At 40.6% G+C, this 17,684-nt stretch overlaps 1 protein-coding gene across 21 annotated transcripts in view; it reads left to right on the forward strand.

Moving 5' to 3' along the window:
- ASPH (aspartate beta-hydroxylase) overlaps nucleotides 1-17,684 on the forward strand; it is a 208,407-nt gene that overhangs the window by 92,253 nt on the left and 98,470 nt on the right. For 16 of the 21 annotated variants that reach the window (XM_070481184.1, XM_070481187.1, XM_044780223.2 and 13 more), the window contains one exon: nucleotides 7,620-7,661. The exons of the other annotated variants lie outside the window; for them this stretch is intronic. In XM_070481184.1, the coding sequence (XP_070337285.1) occupies nucleotides 7,620-7,661 (42 nt within the window). The remainder of the gene's footprint in view (nucleotides 1-7,619; nucleotides 7,662-17,684) is intronic. 21 annotated transcript variants of the gene reach the window in all.

Genomic DNA, 17,684 nt, shown 5'->3' on the forward strand with positions numbered 1-17,684 from the left:
AGTAGAGGAGTCCTAATCAAATCCAGATTTGAAAAGAGCAGTCCTGCACGGAGGTAGAGACTAGTAAGGGGTAGATGTATTCATCTAAGCCGGAAACCGGTAGAAGGATTGGAGGAGGGGATCAAGTTTATGGAAACTGGAGTTGGAAATAGTTAGATGGGAGAAGGGGCTGATGGAGGGGGAGGGTCGAGGATGATTCCTGTTTCTGACTTGAATAAATGAATGATGGAACCTCAATGAGATACAGAAGGAAGGAGGAAATGCAGAGTAGCAGAGATGACTGGCCTGATTTTGGAGATGTTGGGTTTGCAACTTGGTGAACCACTACTGAGTGGAGACTTCTTTAGATATTTAGGAGCATATATGTGAGTCGTTCAAAACTGTTAACTGAGCTTTTAGTTCATTTGCGTTTTTATCATTCCTCATCATTTTAGTTTGAACAACTTCCCATAGTCTCAAGGTATTTTTGACTGCACAGGTTACAGAAATGCTTGTTCCTCTTATAGTCTAGTAATTGTTAAATTCTAAGAGAACCTAAAATCAATCTCATTTTAAACAACTTTTTCTGTTGAGGTGACATTTACGCAGAGGGAAGTGCTGACATGTTGCACGTACAGTTGGATGAGCTTGTACCCACTGCTCAGAGTTCTAGCACCCCAGAAATCACTCCCGCTTCCCCTCTCAGTAAGACCCCACCAAAAGTAACCACTCTTCTGACCTGTATCATCATAGATTGGTTGGCTTGCTTTTGAATTCGGTTAAATAGAACCATAAAAAACATACACACAAATATATACTTTTCTTGTGAGTGGTTTCTGTTGCTCAACATCATGTCTGTGAGTTTCATCCGCCTTGTTATGTATAGTAATTGGTCTTATTCATTGCTGTTTACTATAGATATACTCCATTTAAAAAATTCCATTCTATGTTGATGACTGTAGTGAATGTTTCTAGTTTTTGGCTATTATGAAGAAAGCTGCTGTGAATATTCTTGCACATATCTTTTAGTGGACATAAACTCATTTCTGTTGGATATATAAAAGTGTACATATAGTTTCTAGTTACTTCACGTTAGCACCAAATAATTCTGCTTATATAAAAATTTCTGGTTACACACACACATGCACACACACTGATGTAGATAGATAGAAAGAAAGAAATGAAAGGAAGGAAGGGTCGCAATCCAGCTTTAGAAATTATATCAAAATTTGGCTGGGCCTTTGTGTGCAGTAGCTTCTTTTCTACTCTAACTAACATAGATCCAATGCTGTGATAGTGAAATAAATCAGATACTAACTTTGGAATGAGAAAGTATTTGTAAATAGTTGGACTGAAATGAATTTTACTTCTTTTAAAATACTGTATACTTTTTTGACCAACCATTTATCTTGTCAATAACATTAAAAATTGACAAAAAATTATTAAAGTAGTATATTTTAATTGCAACGTACAGTATCCAAGTTGCTCCTTGAAAATCCTTCCTATATTTGTTTTTCAAATACCGTACTGGATTTTTTTTCTCTTGCGTTTCTTTTCAGTACAGTGAAAACATTGATGGGAGAAAGACATTTAATGCTTTATATTTCTCAAAAGATTGAAATTCTTAAATTCAGTATAATTCTCAGATGCTCTAAAGAACCTCACATTTTCATCAGCAGCCTTGCAAGTAATCCCCCGGAACTTCTCTAGGTAGTTAGTCACTCTGTTATCAAGTTGCCCTTAAAAATGACAACACACAGAAAAGCATTTACTTATGTTGGTGGGTTTTTTAAAGGCGAATGATAATGAAGCAATTTCACAGACTATGTCTAGTTGGTCCTTTAATTTAGATTTCCCCTTATTTTTGCAGATACTTAAAGCATCAAAAAGACTGCCCCTACTACCACAGGAGGACCAGCCTAACCATACGCTCCAAAAGATGGCTGTGATAGATCTTGTGAAGCAATTACTGAGCAGATCAAGATCTTTGGGAATGAACACTAAAGATGTTTTGAATGAATCATAGTCCACTGGCATTTTAGTGTATTTTCCTTTTTTTAGAAACAAAAATTACCTGTAATGTTACATTCCTGCATGTCCTTTTTCGATAGCGTTAGTGGATCCATTGGGTTTCTTTTCCTTTTCTTTTTGTGACACAGCTTTTACTCTTGCATTTATGTGTGTTTTTCAGACAATGATTATATTGATGATGTAGCAGCACTTGTCTTGGCAGGGTTTTAATATATATTATTAGTAATTAGCACTAAGTGTATTGAACTGACTTGTGCAACCTGCGTTAAATGTGATTTAAAAGCCGTTAGGAGTGCTTTGCATTGGCGCTCTTAGAAACACTAACAGAGATCGTCAATAGCTGTGAAGAGTTGAGTTGTATATATCTGCACTGAGATCCTTAGAAAACAGTTCTACATGAGTTTCGAGTATTCAGGGTAAAACTCAAAATTTGAGATTCCTGTAGCTTTTAGCTTGTTAATTAGAAAAATTTAATGTTTAATGAAAGTTTTAAATGATCATGGTTAATAGGGGGAAAAACTAAACTCCCCTGTGTTAGGACACAGGGAAGAGGAATGGCCTGCTATATCACACAAACATGCTTTTTGGTGCCTCAGATCGATCAAATGATAGCTGTAGTCCACTCGGCATTTGGTTCAATTTTAGAAAATCTATATCAATTGCTGGTGCATAACTTAAAGATTGTTCTGCCTTTGGCTGATTAAGTCATGCCCTCACTATGCTAAAGGCTGCACAGAGCTCTTACTGAGTGAAGGCGGTAACGCTTCTGGCCGAGTTGATTGAGGATGTGTGATGCGCTCACAGAGCAAGATGCCTGCTGCTGTTTCACAACACATGAGCCGTTTTCTTTCGACACTGAAGAGTTTCTTCTATTTTTAATGTGGCTTATTTGTGGCTCAGAAATAGTTGCTGTGATGGAAATATTCATTTGTTAGAAAAGAAGGTAGCTACGATATTTTGAAAGGACCATGAGCTGTAAAAAAGCCATAAGAAGTGGTTTCATTTATGCATCAGGGGTAGCTCTTGATTATGTTAACGTTGTTTCAAGATAAAGTGATGTCTTTCCTGCTTTTAGGGTTAAAAACAAAGAGATTTTATATTTTTATCATCATAGATCATAGATACAATGTAGTGAATTATGCATGCTGACTCAATGTGTAGCGAAACCAAAATAAGAAGTTAGTAAGAAAAGCAATAATTTTCTAAAGCTGTGATATGGGTGATACAGAGTTGCTACTCAGATTCTAATACACCTCTTAATATTGTGAATTACAGAACACTACTTTTTATAAAGCCATATTTTTTTAGGGAAACTTAGGAGTGACATAGAACTGATAAATGAGTAAAGTAGATTTTGCTGGATTTTTGTATATAATCATCTCTAGAACTCTAGAAATTGAGGATTCAGGATGCTGTGGTCAACTTCAAGTACTTTTTAATTCCAAATATCTGATTTAATGAGCCTTGTCTTTACAAATACATGCCAAACTGGGCAACATCAATGGATTTTCTAGAAATAATGTTAAATGTCTTCTGTTTAATGTTACTTGAGTGCAATAAAATGCAGAATTCTTCTCTATATTGTCATTATTTTGAAGTGTATATATATTTTGTTACGCAAAAAAACAGTTTACTTTATACTTACTAGTATTTTAGAATATTGTAGCATTTTGGTGACTAAAATCACAAAGGAGCACCTTCAACCCCGTCTTAACCTGTTTTTAACAGGTAATGTTTATTTTGTTTCTCATTTAGTAGTATGCTGCATTTCTGGGGGCAGGATTAAAATGAATAGCCCCTGCATCCATCCTTTGTAGGTTTTTGTCCAACACCTAGAAGTTCTGATAATTCCCTGGTGACGCCTCCCCCATCCCCCTCTACCCTTCTAATCCTCGGGACCATCATACTGTGAGGATTTTAATTTCATCCTGGTTGAGATGACTCAAGAGTCTGAGTGGATGGAAGGGCAGAAAAAGGCACAGAAAGTTCTCTTTCTTCCAATCTTCACTCTCTGGGCAGAAAAGGAGAACCAGACAGGTAGGGAAGAAGCTTTTGGGGTTCTAGAGAGTATTGTGTTCTCCTCCAACGTGCCCAGAAGAAACAGTAAGAACAGACTTTAAGGGTAAGTCAACTCACTTTCACTGACTGCACTTACTCTGCTCAGTGCTCCGTGTGTGTTAGGAAGTTGCGTTTTCCCAGCAGATGGGTGTTATGCCTGCCTGCAGACAAGGAAACTGAGGGTCCGAGAGGCTGAAACTCCAGCCTGCCTGAGGTCATTCATGGGATTGTAGAGTGAGCATGTGGCCACCAGGTGGAAGGTGGAAACAATGGATGGAGGTCAAAGAGCAGGCAGGAGAGCAGTTAGGAAACTGACTGGTAATAGTCCAGGTGCTGGTGAGAGGGTCCGACTTCAGGAAGTGCTGGTAGAGAGAAAGATGGGCAAGATGTGACTCCAAGACTGGGCGATATGGGCCATCGGGGAGAAAGCAGAGGCCGGGTCTGGATTTGGGGGAGTGAACAGGTGCTGGTGAGATGAGGAACTTGGAAGGACAGTTGGGCCTGGGTGGAAATGAACTTTGGACGTGCAGTGGGTCCAACAAGCACTTCCCGGTAGGTGGATTAGCACGGTAGCTGGAACATCATGGGGCTCAGGATATTTGAATCCATAAAAGTGATTTTTTTTTTAATGGTTGTATGACAGTTTTTAAAAGATTAAGATCCTGTTCTTTTTAGTAAGGTTTTCCTCATTCTGATAAAATAATGTTGAAAGGGAAAAAAAGAAATGTTATCACAGAGAATGTGTATCATCCTTTTCTTTTTGGATATGTTTTTAAACACTAAATAGGAGTGACAAGTGACCTTGTACTTTTGTAATTTTCAAGGTTGGGCTGAGCATATAGCTCCCTTTAGTATATGAAGTGCCCATATTGGAATTTACAGAGTAAGATTAAAGTAGTATTGTTATAGAGTATGGCCTTCTAAATGAGTTCTATGTATTCTATAACCCTTGACAAGATTCCTTAGCCTTTCTAAGCCTTTGTTTCCTTATTCGTAAAATTAAAACTACCTCCTAGGGTCGACAGAGTCAAATGGGGTAATCTGTGTTAAGTGCTTAGCACGATGCCTGGCACAGAGTAAGTGCTCAGTAAGGCGTTTTCCCATTATGGCACATCGAGGTCCATGTAAGGTCTCCCAGGGAAGTGTATGTACAGAGAGTAAAGTAGAGCAAAGTAACACTTCATTCTTAGTTGTGCAGAATGCTAGTGAGGTGAACTGGATCTCTTGGAAAACTCCTGGGGCTGGCCCTATGGCCAAGTGGTTAAAATCCACATGCTCTGCTTCTGCAGCCTGGGTTTGTGGGTTCGGATCCCGGGAGCAGACATACTCCACTCGTCAGCTATGCTGTGGAGGCATCCCACATACAGAGTAAAGGAATATTGGCATAAATGTTACCTCAGGGCTGATCTTCCTCAAGCAAAAAAAAAAAAGAGAGAGAGAAAACTCCTTTACCTAAGCTAAATTTAAGCCCTGAAAATCAGAGAGGCTATAATGCCTGCTGTGTATTTTCCCATACCCAAGCGTGAGTCTCAGATCTCAGCATGTGTGGGTGAGGGACAGAAGGGGACACTAGAGAGAGCTCTTGCCCAGGCCTGGGAATGGTTGGGCTAGGCCTTCTTAGGTCAGGCTCCTGCTCCATTCTGGGTACTGCATTGGAGGAGGAAGGAAGATGGTGGCCCTCGTTCCTGGGAGCATGCCTGGCCGGGGCTCTCCCACACCTTTTTACAATGTGATCTGTTCAAACCACTCCTGCTTCCATATATCACCCCCGGGGGTGGGGATATTTGTGGAGAGCCCTAAACAAATTACACTAACCATGTGCCAGGTAAAGGGTTAACTGGACGAAGTTCACAGCCTTCCTTCAGGCATTACTGATACTGCTTGAAAGAGAGCTCCTTGAGATTTCTGATGCTTTTCTTCAATCCTGTGTCCTTGATGCCTGTGAAAGTGCATTCTATTGAATGATGCACTGCCTAACTTTATGACAAGGAGATTATAGTTAATAAGATCAGAAATTCTAAAACATGCAACAGAGATCTAAAAGTCTTTATTTTTATTTTTATTTTAACATATCTCCTATAAATCTTCCTGCCGCACTGGCCTGAAAGTGTGTGGCAGTCAATTGTATAAAACCTACTCTTTGCAAAAGTCAAGATCTGCGCTTCTCTATTCTTTGTTTCTCTTTCAAGAAAGGAAGAGAATGGCACAGTGGGAAGATCATATGCTCTGGAATGATGTCAACTACTGACGTTGATAACCTGGGGACTCTGTTTTCTCAGCCTCAGCTTCCTCCTTTGTACAAAGAGGGAGATAAGACCTCCCCCATAGGGTGTGAGGGACAGGAAACTCGTGTGATGCGCTTAGCACTAAGCCTGGCACACTGTAGCTGTCAAAGTTAATTCCCTTCCTCTCACCCGCGGTCTCAAATGAAAAAGTGCTTGACCTATAAAAATTCCTTCCTTGCATCAGAAGCCTGTCGCTGATTTGCTTCTCACCTGCAAAAAGTGAAATGTTTTTAATGAATGAATGTGGGAAACCAGGGACCAAAAAAATCAAGTGATCCATGATTGCATCCCTGATCCCACCCTGGACTGCACCCACACCCTCTCACGTCTGCGGGGGGAAAGGACAGAGTCTGGTTTTTATCAATCTCCCAAACTCTGCCGCATCCCCACTTCAACACATATGCGTACGCACATGTTCCTAGAAATACCCAAAGACTAGATAAGTACCTACGGGGACCGTAATCGACTGGTCTACCTTGAAAATTAACTAGATTCTAATCTGTATTAAACAATAGGCCAACTATGAGGTTATAAATGCAGAAGTGAGGTTATAAACACATGGTCAGGTCATAGGCTGTTGTTTGCATGTGGGGTGGATATTCTTCGGCTGGTCCAGGTTCTTGATGGGTTTCACTGCATTCCACGGCCCCAGGTGGGAGAGACACTAACTGTGATTAACTTAGAGGCTGACACGGGTGAGCTCGAGCCGATCTTAGCTCCTTAGTAAGTGAGCTATAGCACACCTGGGCTCAGTGCAGGACTTCCCCTCTCTACCATAGGTCACCTGTGTATGTGTGAAGTCTTTAGAGGGTTGACACTAGTTCTCAGTAGTGTGACATCCATTCCTTTAAAGCACACAGTGCCTATTGTAGAGTAGTCTTATGTTTTTAGAGGACAGTAAAAATATTGAACAAGCTTTGATGAGGGCTTCTCCTTCCCTAGTTTGCCTTTGTGCCCACAGAGTCACTTAGAGCTGAGGAGATGACCCACGGCAACTCTCTCATAGATGAGTAACACTTAATGTGGTGCCTGATAGCTAGTTACTGCTCGGTGACTTTAATAAGTAACTCAAATGAGTCTAAATCTTAATATTTTACAACAAATGTCATGTGTAAAGAATTCAGGACTTGGGAAAATTGAATTGTTTTCCCAGAAATATTTTTCTTAAATTATATTTATTTGAATTCATCTAAATATGGTCCTATATTTTGAGATATTGAATGGTGACTTTCACAGTACTTATTCTGTTTTGTCTTTACTTTTCAGAAACAAATAGAAAAACAGATGATCCAGAACAAAAAGAAAAAGGTGAGATTGTCAAATAGATAGCCTTTTAAATATACATATGAAAAAGCCATCATACCATCCATGAATGGTTTTATTTTATAACATGATGGTTTTATTTTGTATCACTAGGTAAAATAAGTTGCCACTGGATTTATTATTTCAAGGACTTTATCAACCAACATTTATTAATGTTATACATACCCATTAAGATCTAAGGCTCTGGAGAGAGAGTGCCTGGCTCCTCATCCTAGTTTTCCATTCATTCTATGTGTGTCCTTGAGAATTACTGAACCTCTGTGCCTCAGTTTCCTCTTAATAATAATATGAATAATAATAATATTAGTACCAACTTCAGAAACCATCAGACTGTGGATTCCAGAATAGTAATTAAGTGAAAATATATGTAAAGTGCTTAAAGCAGTGCTGAGCATGGGAAAGCACTTAGGAAATTTTAAATGTTCTTTATTGTCACCTATGTCAACAACTGTGCTAGGTCTAGAGATCCAAAGATAACTAGAATGTGGGATCTTTTTTCAAGGAACTCGGCTGGAAAGAGAGACATGCAACCAAAGTTACATCCATATAGGAAGGATCATCTCTACCTTCCAGGAGTTTATTACAATAGCATTCTAATCCATTTAATAACCCAGGAGAATTTTAATTCAACTGTCACAAAGGTTCCTAAACTTAGAGTGAGGAACTATTTTTAAAGTTAAAAAATCATATGGATGATCACAGAATAGTGGTTATACTTTTGGTATCAGTTGAGTGATAAAATCTTCAGTGATTAAACGTTATTACAGTTTCAGGAATGCCTCTAACTTGTAGTGATGAAAGCAGTGTCTACATTGAAAAGATACAGGACGGAGAATGTACATGATCTTACTCAGGATGGAAATCCTACTTCAGGAGCATCTGGAGCTGCTGGCCTCTGGCTGTAATTTCCTGGCCCTTAGGCTGGGAACTAGACATCTAGCTAATGCATTTTTTTTCTAACTAGTTGTTTTCAATTTTTTGTCAAAGTAATATAGAGATATAATTTTAAAAGGTGTTACTTATAAAGAAAAACAGTAGTCTTCTACCCTACTTCTCCCCGTCCATGAGTCCTGTTCCCAACTTTCTTTTAGCCGTTTCTTCTAGTATTTACCTATGCATTTCTGAGTAACTTGTTAATTCTGCACGTTTCCCCTCACTATTGGAAACTACCGGTTGGCTTCTATGTATAGATGACTGGGATTTAGCTTCGTCATCAGACTCCCTGAGGTTCTCCATGCTGCCTTATCCCCGCTCTTCCAACGCATTCATGATGTGCTCTGTTAGAGAATGATGAGGACCAAGGAGAAAACACAGGGCAGAGAGGAGGATGGCAGCAGCTTTTGAGGGAACGATTCAGTTCCTCTTCTTGAAAACTCTTCCTCCACTTGGCCTCCTGGATACCACCGTCTCTTGGTTTTTCTCCTACTCTTTACTGTGTGTTTTTTCTCAGCCTCTTTGCTCCTCATCTCCCTGACCGTCCAACAGTGGAGGGCCCCATAAGTCAGTCCTCAGAGCCTTTCTCTCTCTACACACACTCCCTTGATGATCTTGACTAATTTCATGGCTTTAAATCTCTCTCCAGGCCAGAGATTAGCACATTTCCCTGCAGCCTGGGTCTCTTCCCTGAACTCCAGACTTGTATGGCCAGCTGTCCCCATGATGACCTCAATTGGATGCCTGATTATCCCTTCAAATTCAACAGATGGAAAACTGAACTCCCGACTCTCTCCCTTCAAAACCCACTCCTACGAATCTTCTCTTTCCTGCATGCCTGTGGTTCCATCAGCAAATCCTGTCAGTCCTCTCTCTTTAGAATATATCCAGAATTCAGCTGCTTCCTGCCACCTTCACCCACTACCCGTCAGGTCCCAGCCACCACCATCTCTTTCCTGCGTTACTCCATTTACCTCCTCACTAGTCTTCCTGCTTCCACCTTTGTGTCTATAATCTTTCTCAATACAGTAGCCAGAGTGACCCTTTTAAAACCTAAGTCATATCATGGTGCTCAGATGCCTGTAGCATCTTCATATCTTCCATGGAGTAAAGCAAAGTCCTTTGCAGTGGTTTACAAGGCCTCACACAATCTGTCGTCCCTTCCCCGTCTTCTGCGGCTTTCCTTCCCAACCTCATTTCTTATGACTCCCTCCTTGACTCACTCAACTGCAGCTACACTGGCTGCCCTGCCAAGCATAGGACTCAGGGCCTTTGCACTGGCCATTCCCTCCAGGCTGAATGTTCTCCCCCAGACATCCACATGGCTTGCTCCTTTAGTCTTTGCCCAACTGTTACCCTCCTAGCGAGCTTCCCATCTTGTTTCAGATGGCAGCCCCCGTGCGCTCCACACCCTGCTTCCTTGCTTTGTTTTCTCCGTAGCACCTTTCACCATGTTATTATATTTGATAGTTTAATTCTTTATGTTTGTTGTCTGAACCTCTTACTGGAATCAAGTTTCCATGAGGACGCATTTTTGTTTGTTTGGCTCACTGCTGCATTTCCTGTGCTTGGCACAAAGTAGGCACTCACTGAATTTTGTTAAATGACTCTATTATTTTTTAATTCCTCAGGATGAATATGAACACACATAGAAGGCTCCATAAGACCCAAACTGTAGGAATAAGAAGCAGATCCAGATCGAAGTCCTAGGATGGGAATCTTGGGGAACCCAAAAACCATGGGAAATCTATGAGAGAGCAAAAATTTTGGTGACAGTGGAGTGAGAAGACTCTCCTATTGTCATCCCTAAAGAAACCAGAGTGGTTAGGCGGTCGCCTCTGGGAATTAATGTCTCAGCTCAGTGGACACACAGAATCGTCACACACACACACTGTTTGGAACACAGTACTAACAAGGAGGAGAAAAACTTTATTTAAAAATGCTTTAACCTTCAGTTTCTTCATCCAGAAATGAGCATAATGATTCGTATGCCTCACAGGTTATACTTCAGAGCAGAAGGATCAAATGAAAATATCTTTAAAGAATAAATGCGTTTTGCTATTCTTATTATTATCCAAACCTCAGTCTCCTACTGTTATTATCCAAATATCTGGATTTCACATTGCTTTTGATTGGCAATTAAATTGGTTGATTTGGAGATCTAACATAGGTGTGCCAATCTTTAGATTTTGCTAAAACAAGACTTTTAAAAGATCCATGTGTACTATTGTAATCAGTTGTAAGAGCAAAGCTGTTTTCAGCCCAAAAAGTAAGACACACATAATTTAAGAATAAAGGATGGTTTTTTAAATTAAAGAAATTTGGTTTTACGAAAAACTCACTAACATGATCCACATCACTCAGTTTGCCTTGGACCAATGAACGTTTCATGACATGGCTTCAAGGCAAAGGCCACTGAAGTAAATGAGGCTGCTCTTTGGGCCCAGTTTTATCCAATTCTCACTCTGTGATCCCAGGTACCAACCTAGAGTGTAACAGAAGGGAGATAATACAAATCCTCTTTGTCTTTTATTCTTGTTTTCCTGTCCTACATTGGTGAGGGGAATAAACACTTTTAAGAAAATTCTGGTTTTCTTAACAGCCCCATATTTTTACCTTCCTCCTCACCATGTCTTCAAGAGGTGAGTTATATATCAAATTCAGACCTTTCTTACAAATCCCCATGTTTCCATTACAATTAAATTCAGTTACGTATAATTTTTTTTAAACCTCAAATTTTAGTGGCTTAAACAAGATAGGAGTTTCTTACCCAGGTCAATAACCTAGGACCAGTTTAGTGGCTCAATAGGGCCCCAGCTCCTCTCCTCCTGCCCTTCTGCCATCTTTAGTCCATCACCTCATGTTCCAAAAGGGCTGTTGAAGCACCAGTCATTGTAGCCACATCCAGAAAACAGGAAGGAAGGAGGGAGAAGGAGTAGGCTTCTTAGAAGAACTACAATTTAACTGACAGACTTTTGTTCAAACTGAAATTCAGGGTTCTAGTTCTAAGGAAAAAGGGAATACCAACTATTGAGAGGAAGCAGCAGTTAGCAATTCATTCCTTTTGTTACCAGGATATACTCTACCATCATATTTTCAGAAAATGGCTTCTGTTCTATGCTAGAAAGTTTGATAGGTCACCAGGATATGTTTATTAAAAAACTATCAACTTCTCATCATTCACCATAAAATTCATTTATTCGTTCACTTATTCATCCACTTAAATATTTGCATGCCTGCTCATGCCCAACACTGTTCTAGGCAAGTGGATGCAGGTGAGAGTAAGACAGGAAAGTTCCTGCATCCAGGGTCCTCGTGTCTCACTAGAAAGCCCAGCAGTACACACAGAAACTGAAAAAGTGACAGTTCTCTAGAGGAAACACAGCAGGAGAGAGTGGTGGAGGGATAAGGGGAGAAGGTCTCCGAGGAGACTAATGATGAGATCAAGGCAGCTGTGAGTGCTTGGCTAAGGGCACTCTGAGCAGAGGAACAGTCTGTGCAAAGGTCCTGAGGTGGAAATGAAGGATCTGAGAAGGTGGAGCATCCTGAATAAGCTGAGAGTGTGTGCAGTGCAGGCAGGGAGAAATTCAGGGACCAGACCACGGCAGAGAGTCTGGATATTTTTCTTCATGCAGTGGGATGCCATACCCAGCCCGTGCAAATGTCTGCAAATCAGAGCCTTTCTTGTTCACACATTGACTGGTGTGCGTCTGGGAGGTCCATCTTAGAGCATTCTTACTAAGGTAGAGAAGGGGAAGGTGGATTGTGGGTGTTGTTTATTGCAGATGGTGAACACATGCAAACCTTGTCCCAGACAGAAGGACACAGCGTTATTGTGAGGCACGTGCTGCTCGCTCTCCAGGGGCTTCATTTCCTCCTTAGGGGATCGTGCCTTCCTTCGCCCTGCCCGACAGATACACTGCACAGCTTTCTGCTCCAGCAGTTCTGATCCTAAAGGGAATTTTCCAGTGATGTGGGGCTGGGCTCTCTTGGCGATTTCCTCCCAGAAACAGTGGAGAGAACCAGTGCAGCAGCTTCGCTTGACGATTCATCCCTCTCCATCGTGTAATAGTCCGTACCAACCAAAGATGTTTGCGACTAAAGTATCTCATTGAGTGTAAAATGCAGCAATGGGCTTAGAATTAAAAGGAGAAATGCATCGATATTACTACAGATTCATTGAAAACCCCGTTCAAACAAATTGTCAGCTTCTGGAATTACGTTTATTTTTTACTCAGATAGATTTATAGGATGCCGTTAACTGATAGAGGAGAGGGAGGAGGAAATATTCCATTTTTGGAATATGTGTGAAAAAATTCAATGTGTTTTAAAAGTCAGATTTTAATTTCATAATAATAGAAATGGAGATTTTTTTTTTAATGGTAATTACAAATTTGTCTCAGGATGAATTATTAGATTGCCTAATTTTCTACTTGTATTATGTCCCCTCAAGTATATTGATGAGGAAATACTGATGATGAAAGTGGGAAGATTTTGTTGGGTTTTTTTTTTTTTTTTTTTTGGTGAGGAAGATTGGGTCCAAGCTAACATCTGTTGTCAATTGTCTTTCTTTTTCTCCCCAAAGCCCTAGTGCATAGTTGTATATCCTACTGGTAAGTCATTCTAGTTCTTCTATGTGGGATGCTGCCACAGTATGGCCTGATGAGTAGTGTGTAGGTCCGCGCCCAGAATCTGAGCCAGTGAATCCTGCATCGCCACAGTGGAGTGTGCAAACTTAAACACTCAGCTACGGGGCCAGCCTCAAGAAAGGGATAGTATAATTATTAGTTCTAATAATAATTTCTGTTTTTACTTAGAACTAATAATTACATGATCCCTTTCTTTTAGAGACTCAGATTTAGTTTATTTTGATAGAGTTCATGGGTTTGCAATAGGGCTTATATCAAGATAGGCCCTCATTTAGAGATGCCAGAGTCTTAAATTCAATCTGATTATTTATATCTGTTTTAAATAAAATTGCTATATCCGTTTTTCCCCACTGGATGTCATCTTTTCCCACATATTCCGTATTCCACAACCATAAAATGTTAGCGTGAACTACAAAATAATGCAGTGCAAAAGTGGCTTATGAGATGTGGAGTTCAAAGCGTTATTTTTATTCATTCATTTATTCAATGCATATTGGGCACCTACTGTGTGCCAGGCCCTGTTCTAGGCACTGGGACCAAAACAGTCCATATAAACAAAGCCCCAGTTCTCATGGTATTTATATTTGTGTGTGTGAGTGTGTGTGTGTGTGGAGACTGTAATTAGAATATAATAGGCAGTGATAGGTGTGAAAAGGAATATGAAACGGGAAGAGAGGACAGAGATCGACAGTGGGGAGGGGCGCTGCCCTGCAGATAGGCCTCTGGGACAGTGACATTGGAGGATGAGAGGGAGTGAGCTGCGCAGCCACCTGGGAGAAGAGAGTTCCTGGGTGGCAGAGCCTATTCATAGTCCCTATAGTGAGGTGTGTGGAGCGTGTGCAAGGATTCATGAGCGAGGAGGCCAGTGTGGCTGGGGAGGAGTGTGTGAAGGGACAGTGATAGGAGGGTGAGATCAGAGGGGTGGCAAGGTCCAAGTCACATAGGGCCTTGAAGGTCACCCCACCTTACAAAGTGAGGGCTTTGTATGTTATCTGGAGTGAGACGGGAAGCCAGTGGGAGATTCTGAGCAGAAGACTAATATGATCTGCCTTAGATTTTAAAGGCTCATTCTGGCTCTAGGGGCTAAGACTGGAAGCAGGGAGACCATGTAGAAGACAGGTGAAGGGGTCCTGGCAAGCAGTGAGGGTGGCCGAGGTTAGAATGTGGGGTAGAGGTGGCGAGTGGTGGTTAGATTCTGCACAGCTTCGCAAGTGAAGTCAGTAGGATCTGCTAATGGATAGGATGTGGGGTATGAGAGAGAGGAGTCAAAAGTGACACTAACCTCCTTAAAAAGGTGTGCTTTGACAAATTCCTCGATAATAAAAGTATGCAATGTGTTACTGATTTAATATATATCAAATGTCAGTTATTAGTTGAGGATTTGTGAGCCTTTAAAGAAATTTAAGGAGCAACAGAATCTCCATGTGTGCAAAAAGGAAATGTATTTTTGCGTGTTTGTGTGTGTGTGTGTGTGTTAGATGAAACTGCATTTGGATCAGAAACTTTTCCTGAAATTTTTCTTTGATTTAGACTGGTATTTAATATCCCACTATATTATTCATTATAATTAAGGATATGCTCCAACAGTATATTTTGTGAATGTTTGTAAGAAGGCATTTAAAGATTTCCTTGTTACTGTTGGTATGCTTTTAAAAATAATCAGTGCCCTAATGAGACACCAGATGGCACTAGAAAACAAGTCACATTTACACTAGCAGACATCACATTTGTAATTCAACTTAAGGAAAAGGCTGAAGTGGCTATAATAGCAGTAAATGAGCTTGGTGCAACTAGTACCTCCCATGGGGTTTTCTGTGATCATGAGGAAAATAGAGCGAGAACCAACACGGGCAGTAATCAAGCCTCATTAAGAAGTTTTCTTATTATTTTTTAAAAATATCTCCTGTGAAGCTTTTCCTGTGATTCTTATAACCGTGTGTAACATATTTGAACAAAGTTGTTCTCCAGTGCCCTGAGGATAAACATCAAATCCCTTGCTACACACATAAAGCATCTCAGGATCTGGCTCCTGCCGATGGCTTTCCTCTGTTCTAAATGTTCTTCCCTGCCTCCCGACTTCACGTTCACCTGGCAAACTCCTGTTCCTGAGAAATGAGCTTAGAGGTTGTCTCTGCTAGGAAGCCTTCCCTCACTGTACTCCATCTCCTACCCCAGAACAGAAGATGTGCCTCTCCTCTGTGCTCCCTGGACACCCTGTGCTTACAGATTTTTAGCACGTATTTTAAGTTTCTCCCTTAATTTTTAGACAAAAAGCTTCTAAAGGGTGGGAACCATGACCCCACCCCTTATATTAGCCAAGATTCTCCAGAGAAACAGAACCAATAGGGAATGTGTGTGTGTATAGAAAGAGAGACACAGAGGGAGACAGACACAGAGATTTATTTTAAGGAATTGGCTCAAGTGATTGCAGAGGCTAACAGGTCCAAAATCTGCAGGGTAGGCAGGCAAGCTGGAGACCCAGGGAAGAGTTGAGGTTGCAGCTCAAGGCCAAAGGTAGTTTAGAGACAGAATTCGCTCTTCCTTGTGAAGGGAGCGGGGGTCTTTTTTTGGCCTTCAACTGTTTGGATGAGGCCCACCCACATTATGTAAGATAATCTGCTTTACTCAAAGTCAACTAATTTAAATGTTAATCTCATCTAAAAACATAATTTTGCAGCAACATCCGGACATGTTGTATCAAATATCTAGGTATCATGACCTGGCTAAGTTGACACATAGAATTAACCATCACATTCCTCCAGTGGTACTTAACCTTTCACAGTAGGAGCTGAATAGATAGTTGTAGTATGAAAAAATGTGGTTAATCCCATTCTCTCACTTGTGTCTTCATCTGATGGTGATAATATGAGATGCAAATGGTGGGCAGGAAGAGTTTATAAACAGAAATATCAAAGTATGAATGAACTTTGTGTCTACAATGTACTGCATTTCAAATTATTTCCATATAGGCTCTCATTTAATCTTTACCAAAAAATCTTGTGAATTAAGTATTTTTCAGCCATATTTTCTTAAAGTGTTTTTTCTTCTTCCTTTCCCCACCACTTCTGTTGGCTTTTGTGATACTGTACCACAGGTCTTTGAAAAGCTTTGTTCATTTTTTTCTTTTGGATTGCATAATGTCTATGGCTCTATCTTCAAGTTCAGCGATTCCTTCTTCTGCCATTTCATATCTGCTGTTGAACCCATCTAGTAAAGTTTTCATTCCAGCTACAGTTCTTTTCAGCTCTAGATTTCGAGTTGCTTCTTTTTTCTTAGTTTGCAATTCGCTGTTGGGATTCCATATCTGTTCACTCCTTAATACCATGTTTTTCTTTAATTGTTTGTACTCATTTGTAATCACTTATTTGAAGTGTTTTTCTAATAAACCCAATAGCTTGGCACACTCGAGGCAGTTCCATTTGACTACTTTTTTTCCTGAGTGTGAGTCAAGAGATTCCTGTTATTTACATGCCTAGTAATTTTTGGTCAAAAGCTGGATTGTATATATACTATGTTGTAGCAACTCTGGAATTTGTTTCATTTTGTTTCATTTTTGAGACTTGCTGGTGTCTAGTAGACAGTTAACTTGCCTGGACTCAAATTGAAAAATCTCTGTCTCCCCTGTGGTGTGAAGCGGTACTGTCTGCTCTGGTTTTTTGGCTTCCAGGTGCTGTTTTTTTTTTAAGCCCTCTGGAGGGTGGGGGTGGACATGCCCTGTGCCTGCATAGTTTAGTGGTCCACCGAAGATTTGGGCAGAATTCACACTTAGATTTTGTAGCTTGCTTCTGGGATTTCTCCTTGTATCTAGGACTCACTATCTACATTTCCAGTTGCTTTGCCAGCCCCAAGTTCTGCTGTCTTATACCTTGAGGCAATAGAACTTCTGTTTTCAGCTACCCAAACTGTGTGTGTATTGAGAAACGTATTCAGGTAAAACACAACAAACTTGCAAATTTCACCAGAAGTAGTCCTGTCTTTCAAAGGTAGATTTCTGTAGCAGTTAGCCTCCAGAAGGCCCTAAGTGATTCTTGCCTCCTAGCATTCATGCCTCTGTGTGGTACTCTCTCTGCTGAGTAGGGCTGACCTGTGTGACCAATAGGGCATTGCGGAAGTGACAGAATGTGACTTCCAACCCTCAATCATAAAAGATGTTGCAGCTTCTACCTTGCTGTCCTCTGGATCATTCACTCTGGGGAAACCAGCTGTCATGTCGTGAGAATACACAAGCAGCCCTTTCGACAAGTCTCTGTGGCAAGGAACTTGTATAAGATAATAAATGTTTATGGTTGTTGTAAGCTGCTACCTTTGGGGATAGTTTGTTATGCAGTCATATATAACTAATCCATCCGCCTCGAGTTTCTGCCTGCTTTTTCACAGGCTCCCTGGGGCTACCCATGACGATGGAAAGTTATCAGGCAACTAGGGA

The sequence above is a fragment of the Equus asinus genome, chromosome 12 (assembly GCF_041296235.1).
Source record: "Equus asinus isolate D_3611 breed Donkey chromosome 12, EquAss-T2T_v2, whole genome shotgun sequence".
NCBI classification, from domain to species: Eukaryota; Metazoa; Chordata; class Mammalia; order Perissodactyla; family Equidae; genus Equus; species Equus asinus.